Source organism: Gekko japonicus, unplaced genomic scaffold (assembly GCF_001447785.1).
Source record: "Gekko japonicus isolate JY-2015 unplaced genomic scaffold, Gekko_japonicus_V1.1 scaffold221, whole genome shotgun sequence".
Classification (NCBI taxonomy): Eukaryota; Metazoa; Chordata; class Lepidosauria; order Squamata; family Gekkonidae; genus Gekko; species Gekko japonicus.
In genome coordinates, this window is record NW_015170281.1 from 43,757 (window position 1) to 61,726 (window position 17,970).

The 17,970-nt window shown below is 47.2% G+C and overlaps 1 protein-coding gene across 1 annotated transcript in view; it reads right to left on the bottom strand.

The window, feature by feature from the left end:
- Positions 1–479: 479 nt before the first annotated feature.
- The window catches only part of GLI2 (GLI family zinc finger 2), a 72,291-nt gene continuing 54,800 nt past the window's right edge, over positions 480–17,970 (bottom strand). The window contains exons 9-12 of the mRNA XM_015417783.1: positions 15,245–15,526; positions 5,318–5,669; positions 1,344–2,863; positions 480–1,277 (exon numbers count right to left, since the gene is read on the bottom strand). Of these exons, the coding sequence (XP_015273269.1) occupies positions 507–1,277; positions 1,344–2,863; positions 5,318–5,669; positions 15,245–15,526 (2,925 nt within the window). The 3' untranslated portion in view covers positions 480–506. The remainder of the gene's footprint in view (positions 1,278–1,343; positions 2,864–5,317; positions 5,670–15,244; positions 15,527–17,970) is intronic.

Consider the following 17,970-nt stretch of genomic DNA (forward strand, 5'->3'; position numbering starts at 1 on the left):
GGCAAAATGTGCTTTTTACAAGAGAGAAAAAGATTAATCTTTAACACCACTGTGCAATATTTTAGTGTACAACTCTCTAGTGTTCCACATTTGGCAAAGTCCCATCTTTTTTCCGCATTGAACAGTAAAGAACACATGAAAGTCTGAAAAAGGGGAGGAGGAGAAGGAAATAGCATTTTAAAAATGATGTCAAATGTGGCCTGTCTTTTATGAAAAGGGACACTCGAGAGGTATGTTCTAGTACCGTGGTGGTATTTTTTGAGCACGCTGAAAAACAAGCACAAAAATAATACTAGAGAGAGGTGCATCCGTTCAGTGCTTCTTTTATACAGTTTATACATGTTTGTACAAAGACTTTTTTTCTTACTTGGAATCCCTTTAATGTATTTAATACTTGTAAAAAAAAATCTACTCTATGGATTTCTTTCTTTTTAAAGAACAGCACATTCATCAAATTGCTTAGCATGTAATCTCTGGGATAATTCTAGACAGTTGTGCTTTAAGCATTAAGACATCATGTTAAGAAATTTACTCTCTTCTGCCAAGGTGGTCAACATAGAGCTCATGTCCCCGATTGCCATATTGCTAACTCCAGCTGGGATCGATGGCAGTGTCAGAGAGTTTCGGGGAGTTGTAAGGCGCGAAGAGTTCTGGGAGAGGTTCTGCAGAACGCTCGGACTCAGGGTCCCTGACATCAGGCTTGAATGGTCACCATCATCCATGATGACATCAAAATCTATCTGAGGAGGCTCCAGAACCTGTGAGTCCACAGTGCTCGAAACTTGATTAGCTCCAGGAGAGGGCATGGTGGCTGGCTTGACATTTAATGCACACTGCTGCTGTCGTACACTACAGTCTTCATGGTTATTAACATTTCCATTGTGTTCATACATGTGTATTTGACCGTAATAGTGCATTAAATGGCTTTCTCTCATATCACTGTTGCAAGGCTGAGGCTGAGATGAGGCCACGCCATTTATTCTCTTAGGGGTGGTCTCTGCCTTATCCTGCCCTGGACTTACATCAGTAAACGGGTGAGGTGTTCTCATGTAACCCAACTGTTGCATAGCACGTATCCCTCGGTATCTGTTTGCTGGACTGGGATTAGATGGAGGATGAGGCTGTACTACACCAGAAGGGAAGCTGTGTTCAAATCTACCTATCATATCCTGTTGTGGCTCAAAATTTGTCTGATTTGAGGTCATCAGTGCAGAAGGCTGATGGAACACTTCCTGTGCCACTGAGAGGTTCATGTGTGTTGGCTGAGATGAAAAGCTCTGCTGTTGCCCTGGTTCCTGTATTACCTGATTGTGCATTGTGCATTCTCTGCTGCCACTGACTACCAAATTTGTATCAGCCATAGCATCCATTGGCTGAGGATGAACATGGCATGCAGTCTTCATTATTATGTTGTTACAGGAAGGGGAAAACTGTTTGAGATCGCTGCTCATTGTGTTTGGGCTCAGCATTTGATGAGCCTGGCTATACCCTTGGTGTGAGTTCAAATCTGGATTGTTATTAGGATTTAGATTTGCCTGTTGCTGCTTTAAGTGCATGCAGTTTAACTTTTGTCCATCCATGCCGGCATTCTTGTGCATAAACTGCTGCAGGTTTGCATCCATGTTTTGAGCCATCTGTGTCTGCTGGTGGTTGAAGCTGTGATACTGGCTGAAGTTGTGCTTCTGATGGACTACACCCAAGTTCCGCGGTGAAAACTGTTGCTTTGCTTGAGCAGAGGTTGCATCAACAGTACCTGAGCTAACCTCATTCCATTGGACAGGCATGTTGTTTTTACACATATTGGAGGACATACCAAAGTTTATTTGACACCCACCCATCACTGGATCGGAATGATTCATACTCACATCTGAGACAGCCATTCTACATTGGTTTAGCATGCTGTTCTGTTGTCCTTTTGCATTCACCTGGAAGCTCTGCATCTCATTGCCATACCCTATAGAAGAGTTTTCTCCAGCCATCCCATTGTTTTGTGATTTGATATATTGCACTACGTCGTCAGGTAGTACTATATCATCATCTCCAACAGAACCATCAGTCTCACCAGACATTGCTTCCATGGCAATATTCTCACTAATACTTGGTGGCCTTGGGGAATACATGTGCCTGGTGAGGCTTCCGTCTGAACGTGTATAGCCTGAAAGGTTGAAGTTCCTTCTGTCCAATGGAGGGTGAAGAGGATTCATGTTGTTGGTGCTATTGAAACGATGGACTCTAGGAAGGGAAGTAGGGTCTCCAGGCGGTCTCCTTACAGGATCACTTGCACGCCTTGCATTATTGCCTACCACTTCATGAGGGAAGGCAGCTGGTGCTCCATACCCATAAGGGTTACCGTCACTACAACGCCTTGGACCAGGAAGGTGGCGAAATGAAGGCAAAGTAGGCTCTGACCCATCAAGAAGGGAGATTTTGTTCTTTAGACTCATTCTTTCCATATTAGGCAATGGTGTGGGTGGAGGGCCACCCGTGGCTGCCGCATACTTAGCTTTTAGCCTGTAGTGCTGAGCTGGTGTAAGGTGCAGAAGACCTTGGATCCCACTGCACTGGCTGGCATCACTCGATCGGCGTGATGCATCTGTGGAAATTGGGTCGTAGGAGTCAGCAGAACTTGTGTTGTTCGGACGGTTTCCAAATTGTGATGCTTCACTGGAACGGCGACTGGAGAAATAAGGGGATATCCCCGATGACCTGCGACTGACTGTGTAGGTAGAGCTGATGGTGCTGGTTGAGCTATCACGACGTTCAGTTAGTTGATTCAACATTGTAAGCTCGTTGGTGGACAAGTCCGTTATTCTTGGGTTAGGCAATGCTGCAGAAGATCCACCCGTGTTGTCCAGTGGATAGCCTGAATGAAGAAAAGAGAGTGGGCTCTTAGTTGGCGGTGGCAAAAAGGCAACCCCCTTTCACAGACTTCTCCCCCCTGAATGCATTCTCTTTTCTACCCTTTCTCATTCCCACATCTCTCTGTGTTATTAGCCCTCTATGGCTTTTTTCAAGTACAACATATTTAGGCTGTTGGCAGTGCTGCTTCCCACAAACTGGAGCCAGGCAATAGTCTTTAAGAAGTGTTAAGATAGAAGTGAGATTGGACATAGTGTACACATACTTTACTTTTGTTCAGCTGTCCAACTGGGCTTGTGGGGTTTTATCATGGTAAGGTAAAGCTAAAGGTTTCCCTTGCTCGAAAGCCAGTCGAATCTGACTCTAGGGTTGTGGTGCGCATCTCCGTTTCCAAGCCGAACAGCCAGCGCTGTCCGAAGACGTTTCCGTGGTCATGTGGCCGGCATGACTAGACGCCGAGGCACACGGAACGCTGTTACCTTCCCACCGCAGCGGTCCCTATTTATCTACTTGCAATTTCTTGCTTTCGAACTGCTAGGTTGGCAGGAGCTGGGACCAGAGACGGGAGCTCAATCCGCCATGCAGCACTCGGGTCTCGAACTGCTGAACTACTGACCTTCCAGCCTGCAGTTCAGCATCTTAACCACTTGAACCACCGCAGCTCGTTGTACCATTGTAGGAGAGTGAAAAATGGGTCGCAGGCCACAGGTGAAGATGGTACTATTATCCCACTTCCAAGTCTCATGAGAAAACCCTATAATCTGCCCAGTTTAGAGAAGAATACAACATGGGGCATAAAAGAACAAGGTTGTGAAAAGCAATAAACTGACTGCGGTAGACCCACACTTTTAACTGGCATTGAAATAGCCAAGGGAAATTTCTTGGGATCAGATTGTAGCAGAATGAAACCTTTGATGGACATAATGATTTCTCCCAGCCAGTACAACTGATCAGCCACGAAGAAGGATCTCAAAGACTCAACAAGAGGGGTCTTTTTCTTCACAGAGATAATTGTCATACGTGGCGATTCATCTGAACTGCCTTTATCCAATTGATATCAGTGGTCCCATGAGATCCACCCTTCCTGAATTTGTAAATTAACCCAGAAAAATATCTGGAAAAACTCCCACAAAGATCTATCATACGCCTAGGGCACGGTAGAATGAGAAGGAAGGATGGAGGAAGAAGATTTGTTAGGAAGAAGGAGACAATTCTTTCAGAGCCAGTTTCCCAGTGGAGCAGGACAGGAGCAACAGTTCTTTTCCCACACACAATCCCGGATTTTAGTTCAATAGTTCCCTTCCCTCCATAGATTTATTTACACTTGTTGTTCATCATTGGCTGAGTAATGCTACAAGCATGGACAGCTTCAAGAGGGAATTAGATAAGCAGAGGTCCATCGGTGGCTATTAGCCACAAGGTATAGATAGGGACTCCGGGGCAAGTGATGCTCTGTATTCTTGGTGCTTGGGGGGGGGGGCAACAGTGGGAGGGCTTCTAATGTCCTGGCCCCACTGCTGGACCTCCTGATGGCACCTGGTATTTTTGGCCACTGTGTGACAGAGTGTTGGACTGGATGGGCCGTTGGCCTGATCCAACATTAGCTTCTCTTATGTTCTTAATGCAAAGCCCTTGGTTTAACTTAACTGGTGTTTGATTTATTTCTCTGCTTGTTTGTTTGTAACTTCATTGGATATTGAAGTATTGGAGTGAAATTCAGTATACACATTCCGGACACCATTCCGCTTTTTAAGGCAAAACACTAGCTGGACTCCCACACCATTTTCAAGGGCACAGGAAAGCTGTAAAATTTAATGCCAAGTGATCTCTCTCTTAAAGGCTGAGATATTGCAATGAAAGTTATTATTCTGAATTTTTATTATTTTAAGTATGAACCCCACCACCTCTTTTCAAGGAGAACAGGAGAGATCTACAACGCATTGCAGTACACCACTTGCCTTGAAGAGTGGGATACCTGAATACATGTCGGTGTATGTATTTGTAACAACACTCTTTTGTTCCAAATCTGAGTCCAATCTTGACCACACCTGTTCTCAAGGACATCAGGAAAGAAATACAATATACTGCAACATGATATCTGGCTTCAAGACAAGGTATAGATAGGGACTCTGGGGCAAGTGATCCTCTGCATTCTTGGTGCTTGGGGGGGCAACAGTGGGAGGGTTTCTAGTGTCCTGGCTCCACTGCCGGACCTCCTGATAGCACCTAGTATTTTTGGCCACTGTGTGACAGAGTGTTGGACTGGATGGGCCATTGGCCTAATCCAACATTGGCTTCTCTTATGTTCTTATGTATGAGAGAAGAGTAATAAAAGTTGGTGTGCATGCTGAGGACATCCAGGTTTCAGAATTGGATTCCAGCTCAACCCACCCACCCATTTTCAAGCAGGGAGAAAAGATACCCAATAGATTACTGTGCAATAGTTCAAACAACCAACCACAGCCAGACCTACCATTGCCTGGGATGGGAGGCAGCTTGGTGTTTCTCATTTGAGGTGCTGGATTTGACCATGAGCAAGAATCCTTCACCGTCCTGAGTTTCTCTTTCTTGAGCTGCTCAAGGCGTTGCGTTGTTGTCATGTGTTTCCTTAGCTGAAGACTGACTGTCGCGTTTCCTGATGAAACTGTCGAGTCCACAACAGGAGTGCCATCTTCCAATGCGGTCAGGTCTCCCAGACTTCCTCCACTGTGTATGTTCATTTCTACTCCACTGTCATTGTTGTTGGTGCTCCCAAGTGGTGATGGTTCACTGCTGCATGATGACTGGCCACCAGGACTGGACTGATACATCTTTGCAAAACAAAGAAAAAGGAGGAAGTCTTAATGAATTTGAGATGTCTCTCCCTGTATCAGATGTACTCATTTTTAATTTCAACACTCATCTCAAAACCAGTGCCTTTGGTGCAGCAAACTTACAATAAATAAATAAATAAATAAATAAATAAATGTATGTATAACTTGTCAGAACGTTTGATTTTTTGGGGGGATGTTTACTGCCTTTTTGTTCCCCGGTGATTGATTCTTCATGACACTGTTTTTCTGCACCCGCACCCACATTGTTTTCTTCTTTTTCTGCAACCACACTTCCTCATCGCCTCATACTACTGTTTAATCTAATTAGTTATGGTGATTAAAATAAAGTTGTTGTTTAGTGTCTTCCAATTGCATCATCACATCAGACACGGTATTGTGATCCACCATTGACACAGATCACATGAGCTGGCACAGCCAATCAGGTTAAAGGCCAGTGTGGGACATGGGGGCAAAGAAGATGGAAGTAAATGGTACTGAGAGAGGAACAGCATCAAAACAGCACAAATAATGTTCACATGATGGGAAAACAAGAGTTGTTTCAGAAGATGGAAGACAAAAAGAGGCAAGCGGTTTTCGCTGACCGCTGCAATTTACTTAAAGAAAAAAAAGCCCACACAGAACTGGATTATGTTTCACTAGGAACGTTCCTTGTCCCCCTCCTTTGAAGGTACAAGGACGACCCTAGTAGATGAAGTATCTCCATTTGCTTATTGGTGGAGACAAGGGGCCATGTAGATCGGAGTAGGTTTGGTCACAATTTTAATATTTTAAACATTAGTTTTAAAAAGTTAAATAAAATTGAGGGAAAAACTCACAACCACAGTTTAAATCAACAATCTTTACATTAATATATTTAGAGCTACAGAAAATGTTTAAAATCTATTTCATACTAATTTAAAAAAATCAGTATTTTTGGGGTTTGGGTATACCAAACTCAAAAAATATTGCTATATTGGCAGCTTGTGAGGCTAACCACTTGCCTCCTTGACCCATGCCCTTCCTGGCTGGTGAAAGCCTGTGGAGATGGCATCTGGGTTCACCTGGGAGAAATTATCAACTTGTCCCTTTCTTCTAGGATGTTCCCAGTAGGGATGAAGGAGGCAATGGTTCATCCACTCTTGAAGAAACCAACACGGTCCTAGCCAAAAACTGCCCAGTCTGAAATCTTTCATTTCTGGGAAAGGAAGTTGAGAGGGCAGTGGAAGAAAAGCTCCAGGTTTTCCTGGATGATGCATCCATCCTCAATCTGTCCCAGTCCAGTTTCTGCCCTGGCCATGGGATGGAGACAGTGCTAGTCGCCCTCAAAGATGACCTCCAGAGACACATGGATTGGGGTGGGTCAGCGCTGCTGTTACTTTTAGATCTGAGAGTGGTGTTCAGCATGGTCAATTACCATCTTATGATCCATTGCCAAGCCAATATAGGAGTTCAGGGGATGGCCCTACAATGGTTTTCCTCTTTTCTCCGCGGCTGGGGACAGAGAGTGGCACTTGGCGAGGAGATCTCTCAGCGATACCCACTTGAATGTGGAGTACCACAGGGGGCAATCGTCTTGCCAATGTTGTTTAACATCTATATGTGCCCCCTCGCCCAGTTGGTCTGGGGGGTTGGGCTGGGTTGCCACCAATATGTGGGTGACACCTAGCTCTATCTGTTGCTGGACAGCTGCCCAGATTCCGCCCAGGGCACCGGGGGCCATGGCTGGATGGTTGCAGCAGAGCTGGCTGAAACTTAATCCAACAAAGATAGAGGTCCTGTACCAGAGCCAGGGGGGAGTTGAGTCAGGAATCAGGCTGCCTGCCTTGGATGGCACACCACTTCTGCCAGCCCAGAAAGTGAGGAGTCTGGGGGTGATCCTGGATGCCTTGTTTAGTATGGAGGCCCAAGGTCACCACAGTTGCCAGGTCTGCCTTTTATCATATTCGGCAGATCAGGGAGCTGGCTCCCTATGTCTCCCCCTAGGACTTAGCTAGAGTGACCCATGCAGTGATCACTTCCCGGTTTGATTACTTTAACTCACTCTATGTGGGCTTGCCCTTGCGACTCATCTGGAAACTCCAGCTGGTGCAAAATGCAGTGGCATGCTTGCTGACTGTGTCACCTGTGCGGGTACACGTCCAGCCATTTGCACTGGCTACCGATTAAGTACTATCCAGCCAGTGGCACGCCATTTGCACTGGCTACCGATTAAGTACTAGATCTGCTTCAAGGTACTGGTTTTGACCTTCAAAGCTTTGCACGGCCAGGGACCAACATACCTGCAGGACTGCCTCTCCCCATATGTGCCCCGGAGAGCCTTGTGCTCGACTGAACAACACCTACTGGTGGCCCCCAACCTGAGGGACATCTGTCTAGCCTTGACCAGGGCGAGGGCTTTTTTGGCCCTGGCCCCAGGCTGGTGGAACAAGCTCCCACTTGCAATCAGGGCCCTGCAGGACTTATTATCATTCCGCAGGGCCTGTAAGACAGAACTGCTCTGCCAGGCCTTTGGCTGAGGCATAGGGAGTCCAATGAAGCTGGCCTCCCTCACTGAAGCCTGTCATCATAATTCAACCCAGATTAAGAAACTCTCTGGATCCAATCACTCCAGCTGAAATTGTGTTTGTGGTTATACACTGTTAGTTGTTTTTAAATTATGTTATTTAATTGTTTTAAATATTGCTATATATTTATTAATGTATGTTTTTATCCACTTATGACGTGATCCACTCTGAGCTCTTCGTGGGGAGAGCGGAATATAAACCTAAATAAATAAATACCAATATTCATATTGATATTGGGATTTGGGAAATAATCGGTATTGCCGAATTTATTCGGCTCTCCGTACCTTCCCTTCTCTCCCTGAGTCACCCCATGGCTGTGACACATGTCAGGAAGAGAAGGGAAGCAGAGGGGTTTAAGACTTCCTCCCAGGAAGGAAGTCTTTAACCCCTCTCTGCTTTGCTCCCCCCCACACACTCTGAAGAGCCCTCGTCACCTGTACAGACCCGGCTGCCTGGCAAGGCTTCTTCTGTGGGGTGGTGATGGAATCTTGTGCAGACAGGGAGGGCTCTCCCTCCCTGGCCACACAGGTTGAGCTGGCAGGGCTGGCTTCTTCTGTGGGGTGGTTTAAAAACCACCCTGAAGAAGAAGCTAGCTCCAGGATCTGTGTGCGCCCAGGGAGGGCTCTCCCTCCCTGCTGCACAGACCCAGGTGGGAGAGGGGATGGAAAGGAGTTTAAACTGGAGTTGGGCTGCAGCTGTGGCACAACTCCAGCGAGAGGGGAAGGGGTTTAAAGTTTGAACCTCTTCCCTTCTCTGTGGAGTCACATCGCACTTGCGGCCTGACTCTAGGGAGGGGATAGAGAGGAATTTAAAGTTTAAACCCCTTTCCTTCTGTCTCTCTCTAATATCAACTTTTATTTGGGTGGGGTTACTTCGGTAGCTGAATACAGATCTCAGGTCTGTATTCAGCTGAATAAATACCCGAAAAATATCAATAAGGTATTTTTCGATTATTTATTCTGCTCAGGATATACAACGTGTACACCCGTCCCTAATAGTAATTCCAATTTAAATCAAATTAGATTTAAGTCAGAGCTATTCACTGTATGAACAAACCATGATTACGTGATAAAGGCAATGTGGCCATTATTGCCCACAAGTGTGACAGTACTGTGGAACAGACACATTTTCCCCCTGTAAGACAAGTGATATAAGTGATTAATGTAATTTTTATGACTTTTTCAAGCATTGGTAAGTAAATGGAGCTAAAAGCCTTGAGGAGGAAATTTCTTTTCTGTTTGCAAAGGGAATTGTATGTCCAGTTGAGAAGCTTAAGCTGTTGATGCTTCTTGAAGATAAACCTAGAACATAACCTGCCCTCCCAACGCTATCTGCAGCAGAATCAAGCCTGACCCAGTGTCTTTCCTGTGGTTCAAAGGACCCTAACATGCTTGGCTGACAGTGTTTATAGGCAGATAAGGGCATGATTTGCAGCCTTAGGTTTGGTAAATGTTTTCTTATTAGGAATTGCATTAGGAATTGCATTTCACATTAAGCAATTTATATGTAATAGAGGTTAAATATTCTCTGCAGGCTCAAAGGCAGAGCTCTTAGCTGTCAGGGCCCTGGGATGGTAATCTATGATGGTTCATGGTAATCTAGAGGGTGATAATGTTGGAATGCCAGATAACCCTTGATTTAAAGGCTCCTCCAGAACACCACAGGTCCATAGGACTGAATGGGGGATTCTGTCCATTGTCCTCCAGCAAAAGCCTTCCTTGTGGGCAAAGTCAAATGGCTGCTTATGGGTGGTAGGAAAGCCTATGCTTTCTTACCTACAGCAATAGGAGGAGGAGAGAGACTGAAAAAAGGAATAGTGGCAGTGCCATGTGCAGAAGAGTTACTTTGAATGGAGCATAGCACTGCTGTAGTCATACATGGAACTAATGACAGCAGAACAAAGAAGAATGATTAGGATGGCAACAGCACATCTATGAAGTGACACCATTCTATATGATATTGCTTCCACCTCCTACAATATTATTTATAAAACAAGCCTTGTTTCCCTGTGCCTTCTGCCCAGTAGAAAATGCATTCGCTGCCTCAAAGCACTCTGAAGCAGAGGTCATTTCAAGGGGATCGCGGGGGATCGCAGTTCCCCCGGGTGAGGTACGGGGGGGCGGGGCACATGACGAAGCCCCGCCCCCTGCTTCCATCTGCCCCGCTTCTGGCCCTCATTCAGCCAGGAGGAGGCAGAAGAGGGAGGGTAAGTTGCTTCCTCCCTGCCTCTCCCCACCTCTGCCTGCCTGGGGCCAGGGAGGGCCTTCGCAGGGCTTCCTTGCACTCCCGCCGGCCTTGCAGGTCCACCGCCGGGCCCCTCATGGGGCTCGGCAGTGGAGCTGCAAGGCCGGCGACACTGTCCGGGACCGTTGGGGGCGGGGGGTGTGGCCTTATGACACACTTCCGGTGATGTCAGGGGGTGTGGCCTTATGACACACTTCCGGTGATGTCAGGGGGTGTGGCATATGCTAATGAGTCATGCTAATGAGTTCCCCTAGCTCTTTTTCTACGAAACGACCCCTGCTCTGAAGGAAATGTGCAGCCTAAATCCAGTTCTATTCCTATTTCCATCTGAGTAGGCTGGGACGGGACTGCCACCTGAAAATGAATTCTGTAGGCGAGAGGATGAGAGGAAGGTTGTCCATAAAAGGAGTTGCTGTGTGCGTGCGCGTGCGCCAAAATGTAAAATATGAAAGCGAAAGGATTGTGAATGCTTAGACCAAGCTCTGTTCGGCCACGTCTATTTTATCTTGCACGTTCTTGGCACCTGCAGAAAACATGCACGTGTCCACATACACACTTTCGTTCAGCCACACAAAGAGGACAAGGCACAGGAACTCTGACAAAGACAGGGTATTTGCTCACCTTAGTACCGACTGTCCTTGTGAAGTACAACAGAGGAAGTTAAGAGAGAGGAGAAAGAACAGGTTATTAGAGCACAGACAGCACCGAGGGAAAGGGCGGATGGAATGAATGGAACAAGGAACAAGGGAGAGGTGCAGAAATAAAGACAGACCCGCAACATCCATGACACAAGAATATCCCTCAGGGGGAGCTTTGGCCTCAGTAGATTTCAGCTGAGTACAGATTAGGAATTGGCCTTTGGGTGGGCAGGAGCCCAGCAGTAGCCTCGGCTCATTCCGAGGTGCTACCTGAGGCCACTCGCGACTGCTTCTGCGTTGCCTCAGGCCCTTTGCTGTTGCCCTACTTGGGAGCTGAGGCAACGAAGACTCCTTGTCTATCCTCTCAGGCTCTTTTTTTTTGTTTTTAAAGGCAGCAAGCTGCACACGCTTTATAGGAATTCCTCAGCTCTTGTGCAATTCATTCTTGTGGTGAGACTTGGGCCACCATTTTGGTTGCCTGGGCAATGAGCATGACTAGAGGGCAATTCACATAGGTAAAAACATGTGCTAGGGCTGCCAGCCTCCAGGTGGGGCCTGGAGATCTCCCACTTTCACAACTGATCTCCAGCTGGCAGAGATCAGCTCCCCATGATTAGGATGGCAACAGCACATCTATGAAGTGACACCATTCTATATGATATTGCTTCCACCTCCTACAATATTATTTATAAAACAAGCCTTGTTTCCCTGTGCCTTCTGCCCAGTAGAAAATGCATTCGCTGCCTCAAAGCACTCTGAAGCAGAGGTCATTTCGGGGGGGATCGCGGGGATCACAGTTCCCCCGGGTGAGGTACGGGGGGCGGGGCACATGACGAAGCCCCGCCCCCTGCAGGAACGCACAGGAACGGAGTTCCGGCTGGCTCCCGAGTTGGCCACGCCCAGCAGGAACTCATTAGCATAATAGGCCACACCCAACAGCAGAAACTCATTAGGATTGGCTACATTAGGGGTGTGTGGCCTAACATGCAAAGGAGTCCCTGCTACAAAAAAAGCCCTGGAACTTTGACAACAGACAAGGTAAACAGAATAAGAAGCAAAAGGTGGGTGTGGCTGGATGACCTAACTTCTGGTAACATGGGGGTGCGGCCTAATGTGCTAATGAGCTGTGCTGTCAGGGTTGTGGCCTAATATGCTAATGAGTTCCTGCTGTTGGGTGTGGCCTATTATGCTAATGAGTTCCTGCTGGGCTTTTTCTACAAAAAGAGCCCTGGTTTAAACTACTATTTAAATATCTGGAGTACATTTCATGCACCTCCTCCTGCTAAGGCTACATCCACATAGAGGTTTTTTCTCCAATTCGGCTTCCAAATCTTCCGCTTTTTTATCTTTTTGTGGAGCAACCATAAAACATCGTCCTCTTATCGCCCACTTCCTAGGCTTTCCCCATCCTCGGAAGACACCAAGAGCAAACCGTGCCTCCTCTTCCTCCTTGCTCTTGGCGACATTTCCTCAGCCTCACTACCACTTCCCTTTCTTTCAACCTGCTTCGCCGAAATCCCGAACTTTTCAATAAATGCTTTTCAAGCATCTACCCTTCTTCCTCTCTTCCTGATCATCAGCTCTTGCCCTCCCTTTCTGCCTCGCTACTTCAGTGCACCCCCTGAACAGAAACAAAACAGACCTTTTCCAGCCCCTCTCTCCCCTTTGGTCTTTCTCCGCCTTTACAATTCCCTTCAAAAGAGGATGAATCATCACTAGCAGGGAGCAGCTCGATTCAAGTCCAGTAGCACCTTAGAGACCAACCCGATTTCAGGGTATAAGCCTTTGAGGTCCAAAGCTAGCATCCCACTAGCATGAAGGGTTGTGTGTGTGTGTGTGTGTGTGTGTGTACAGGAGTCAGGGAAGGGGAGAAGGCAGGGCTATTTTTGGGCAGGAACGCACAGGAACGGAGTTCCGGCTGGCTCCCAAGTTGGCCACGCCCAGCAGGAACTCATTAGCATAATAGGCCACACCCAACAGCAGAAACCCATTAGGATTGGCTACGTTAGGGGTGTGTGGCCTAACATGCAAAGGAGTTCCTGCTACAAAAAAGCCCCTGGGTTTTGACAACAAACAAGGTAAACAGAATAAGGCGCAAAAGGTGGGTGTGGCTGGATGACCTAACTTCTGGTAACATGGGGGTGCGGCCTAATGTGCTAATGAGCTGTGGTGACAGAGGTGTGGCCTAATATGCTAATGAGTTTCTGCTGTTGGGTGTGACCTATTATGCTAATGAGTTTCTGCTGGGCTTTTTCTACAAAAAGGGTCCTGGGAGAAGAAATGCCCTTAGAAAGTATCATCTATAACTGAATTTCAGCTAGAACTACAAGGGGTTTTTTGGTTACTCTATGCTTCCCTCTCTGCATGAAGGAAGTCAGGAGGAGAAGCACTACTGTGCAAACTGGGATTTGTGCATTCAGAAATCGCATCAAACCCAGTTAACAATCTACAGGTCATGGCTGAGAATCCCAGGCTGAGTTCAGACTGGCAGTATGAAGCACGAGGAGGTGGGGCAAAAAGACTCGGACCAAGTTGTGCTGGGGATTCCCGGTCGCACTGCACCTACTGATGCGGGAGCATACCGGGGAGGAGGAACAAGGGAGCGTTCGCACTGTTGGCCTGCCCCTGACGGAGGCACAGCTGTAAGTGGCTTTTTCTCCACTCTGGCGACATGCGCCTATGCATAGGCGCAACACCGCAGCAATGCGGCTTGTTTGCGGGTTTTAGCGTGCACACTTCCGGGAAGCGGGATTAACGCCCCCTCCAGGGTTTGCTCCGGCTTTCACCTGGTGCTTGTTTAATGCGGTAGGGAATCGTCACAGGATGGGGTGAGTATAGCTGGGGAACGCCTGATAGCTGTGGCTGTGTGAACCGGCCCCTTTAATCCGTTTGTGAAACGTGCCAAACTGCCAGTCTGAACTCAGCCCCAGTATAGCATCCACCAACAAACATAGTGTATTGAGTACCCTGCATTCAGACAGCACACTAAACCAGTTATTCGTCAAGTTATGATTTTATAAACTGTGATTTACTGTGATTTACTATAGCCCAGATATATGAAACAGTCTGAATAGTCTAAAGCACTATATAAATGCTGAGTATGACTATTCATAGGGAGGGGTTGTGGCTGGTGTTCCCTCTAAGCTGAGTGAGTGTGAGCTAGCTCACAGCTTTTTAGCTTCCAGCGCACAGATTTTTGTTTTCGCTCAGGAAGGATGGCTCCAGAGGAAACTAGTTTATACAGCAGCCACATTGCTTGCTCACAACTTTAATACCAGTAGCTCACAAAGTAGAATTTTTGCTCATAAGACTCCACAGCTTAGAGGGAGCATTGTGGCTCAGTAGAAGAGGGCATGCTTTGTACATACAAGGTCCCAGATACAATCCCTTGCATCTCCAGTTGAAATGATCTCAGGCATTATCTTTGAGAAAGGCCATCTTTCCATTGCCTTGGAGGGATCCAGTCAATTAGGAAAGGAAGACAGATTAATTGACTTGGTATAAGGCTGCATCATTGTTGTTCATGCTCACATGGTTATCCGTGGTGGGGTTGGTCAAATAGCAGCCCATATACTGGATCAGGCATCTAATTCTTCTAAACCAGCCTGAACCCTGAAAGGCTCCCTGTTGAACTGACAATGGCCTGTGACTATGAGAAAGAGGAGTATGAGCACTGAGGGGACAAATTCTTCTTTAAAATGTTGCCTCGAAATGTTGCATTGAAAACAACATGTTAAAAACGTTGCATTGAAAACAACACATTATTTTGATGAAACTCTAAGAAATATTTTAACACTCAATAGAAAGTTTGTGTGTGTAAAGTGCTATCAAGTCACAGCAGACTAATGGCGACCCCATAGGGTTTTCAAGGCAAATGATTAAGCAGCGGTGGTTTGCCATTGACTTCCTCTGCAAAGTCTTCTTTGGTGGTCCCCCATTCAAGTACCGGACCAGCTTAGCCCCCGAGATCTGATGAGATCAGGCTGTACAATCCCATTTCACATCCCTAAAGTTTGTACAGAAATGGTAAATGGCACAATCGAAAAGGTTAGCTTTTCAACCTTCCATTTGCTCTCTGAGATGTTAAAGGGCATCACCAACTTTCCAACGCAACTGCTTTTCTTACCACAGAATTCTCTGTCTTTATCGTTTTGACTTGTAAACAGTCCTCCACCCCTCTGGTGGTGCTGTTTGCCTCAGCACTCTCCTCGGCAGCTTTGCTACTCTGCTTTGCACTTGCTTCGTTGTCACTATTGTCTTTAAGGGGAGGCGGTCTCAGGTGAACATCATTGCGCTGTTTCTTGGTGACGTGTGCCTCTGGCCCATGCACCGTCTTCACGTGTTTTCTGAGGGAACTGGGGTCTGTGTACCTCTTCGTGCAGCCTGGAATTTTGCAGACATAGGGTTTCTGTAAACAGGAACAAACGTAAAGATCAGTACTTGAAATACTTTCATGCAGCATTTGTGGAACACGATTTCTGTGCTATGTTGATATGTCTGTGGTAGGATTCAGAGAAGCTGTGATTTCTGAATCTGCGGTGTGCAAGCACTGATTGTCTGAGTGCATCCAACCTAGGGTCGCCAAGTGCAATTTACCTTATAGTGGGGGAGTCCCGGGCCCCGTCCTGGAGGTTTTAGGCGTGTGCACAAAGCACGCACACCGCAATGATGCCATCTGGAAGTGACGTCATCACGTCAGTCATGTTGAGGGCGGGACCACTATGATTCGAGGGAAAACCATAGAGTTTTCCCTCGAATCATAGAGCATCCCCCCGCAACATGCCCAGTGTGATGTTGTTACCTCCGGGTGACATCATCACGCCGGGCACGTCTGCACGTTCCTGGCATTTTGGGGGTGGGGTTTCCCCCAGTGGCCTTGAACCGGGCTGGCGGGTAACGGGACCATTGAGCAGGGGTTTCCCCACCCCCCAGTGGGACTTGGCAAGCGTAATCCAACCTGAGACTGATTACAATGTGTGGAACTGCCAGTTTTGTTGTATTCCCACGAGCTCCCAAAGAATTCTTTGAGGGGGGATGCTTTAGGGAATGCCACAGCTCAGTGGTGGAGCACATGTATGTCATGCACTGAACAATACTGTCTCAGAAAAAGGCAACTTTATATGTTCAACGTCAGCTGGAGGAGGTGGTTATCTTGTTGTAGGTCTACCCATTGTTCTCAGTGACTAAACACTACTGATAATGGCAGTTACAATGAAGGAATGCTGTGGGACTTCCCTCATCTCCCAAAGTCCACCATCTGCACGGATTTGACACTACATGCACTGTTGGTCAGGATAGGTCTGTACTTTTAAACTGCTCGTTTGAAACTCTGGATCAAAACTCAGACTTTGCAAGTGATCACACAGTGCCTCTACCCAATACATTCTAATGCCTTGCCTAATTGTACTTCACTTGCTCTGCATTTGTTCCAGTTGCCACAGGAATGCTAGCACAGTTAGCATGGGATGTGCAAGGAAGAGGAAGAAGAGATCGGATTTATACTCCGCCCGAAGGTGTCGCAGAGCGGCTTACAAACACCTTTTCCCTTCCCCTCCCCAGAACAGACACCCTGTGAGGTAGGTGGGGCTGAGAGAGCTCTGACAGAAACTGCTCTTTTTTCAAGAACAGCTCTGCTAGAACTACGGCTTGCCCAAGCTCATCCAGCCAGGTGCAACCTTGAGGTTCGATTCACATATTATGGCAACCTGTATATCCTCCCCAGAGAGGCCTTGCTGTAAAATTACTTGCTGATCAGTCAATGTAGACAATTGCTGACAATAATAAGCTGTTATGTGCTTGAGCCAATCTGGTGTGAGAGCCAGTCTGGTGTAGTGGTTAAGTGCGCGGACTCTAATCTGGGAGAACCGGGTTTGATTCCCCACTCCTCCACTTGCACCTGGCTGGATGACCTTGGGCAAGCCATAGTTCTGATAAGAGCTGTTCTTGAAAAAGAGCAGTTTCTATCAAGAGCTCTCTCGGCCCCACCTACCTCACAGAGTGTCTGTGGTGGGGAGGGGAAGGGAAAGGAGTTTGTAAGCCGCTCTGAGACTCCCTTGGTGTTAAGTCGGTTACTTAACAAAGAGTCAGAGAGTGATTTCAGCAAAAGATCAGCTTTATTCAGCAACTCGTAACTCAACTCCAAACAGATCAACATGAATTGCCAGAACAGCTATAGCATTGAAGCTGTTCCACTTTTAAACTCTCCTGGCTAATGTAGCCACGCCTACTATACAAATACCAACCTATGAGGTTGCAGGGATAAAGTCCAATCACAATAGTTCCCATTCTTGGAACTGGCTGTTGGTGATTGGTCGGCTCTTCCTGGGCTACCAATTACAATTGCGGGATTAGGATCCTAGCCCAGGATGAAAGCTTCACATGGTGATTCAGTGAGTGAGTTCACATACATACATTGTCCGAATGAATACACCACACTTGGGTAGTGAAGGGCGGGGTATAAATCCAATCTCTTCTCTCTTCTTCTTGACTTACTGGTGGCCGTTTAACGGATCATACTCCCCACTGGCTCCCCTTGGTCCCTGACTGCCTAGTCTCTCTGTGGCTGCAGGATAACAGGCCGTGGATAACAGGCCGTGGCTGGTTGGCTCAGGCTGAGTCGGCTGAAATTAAACCCGGCAAAGACGGAGGTCCTGGGCCTGTGTCGGACCGGCCGGGAGTTGGGGCTCCTTCTCCCGACCTTCGGCGGGGTGCCTTTGGTGCCTGTGCGGGAGGTTAGGAGTTTAGGAGTGCTCCTGGACTCTTCACTGACAATGGAGGCCCAGGTGGCAGCCACTGCTAGATCAGCCTTTTACCACCTACGGCTGGCCCGGCAGTTGGTTCCCTATCTCAGCC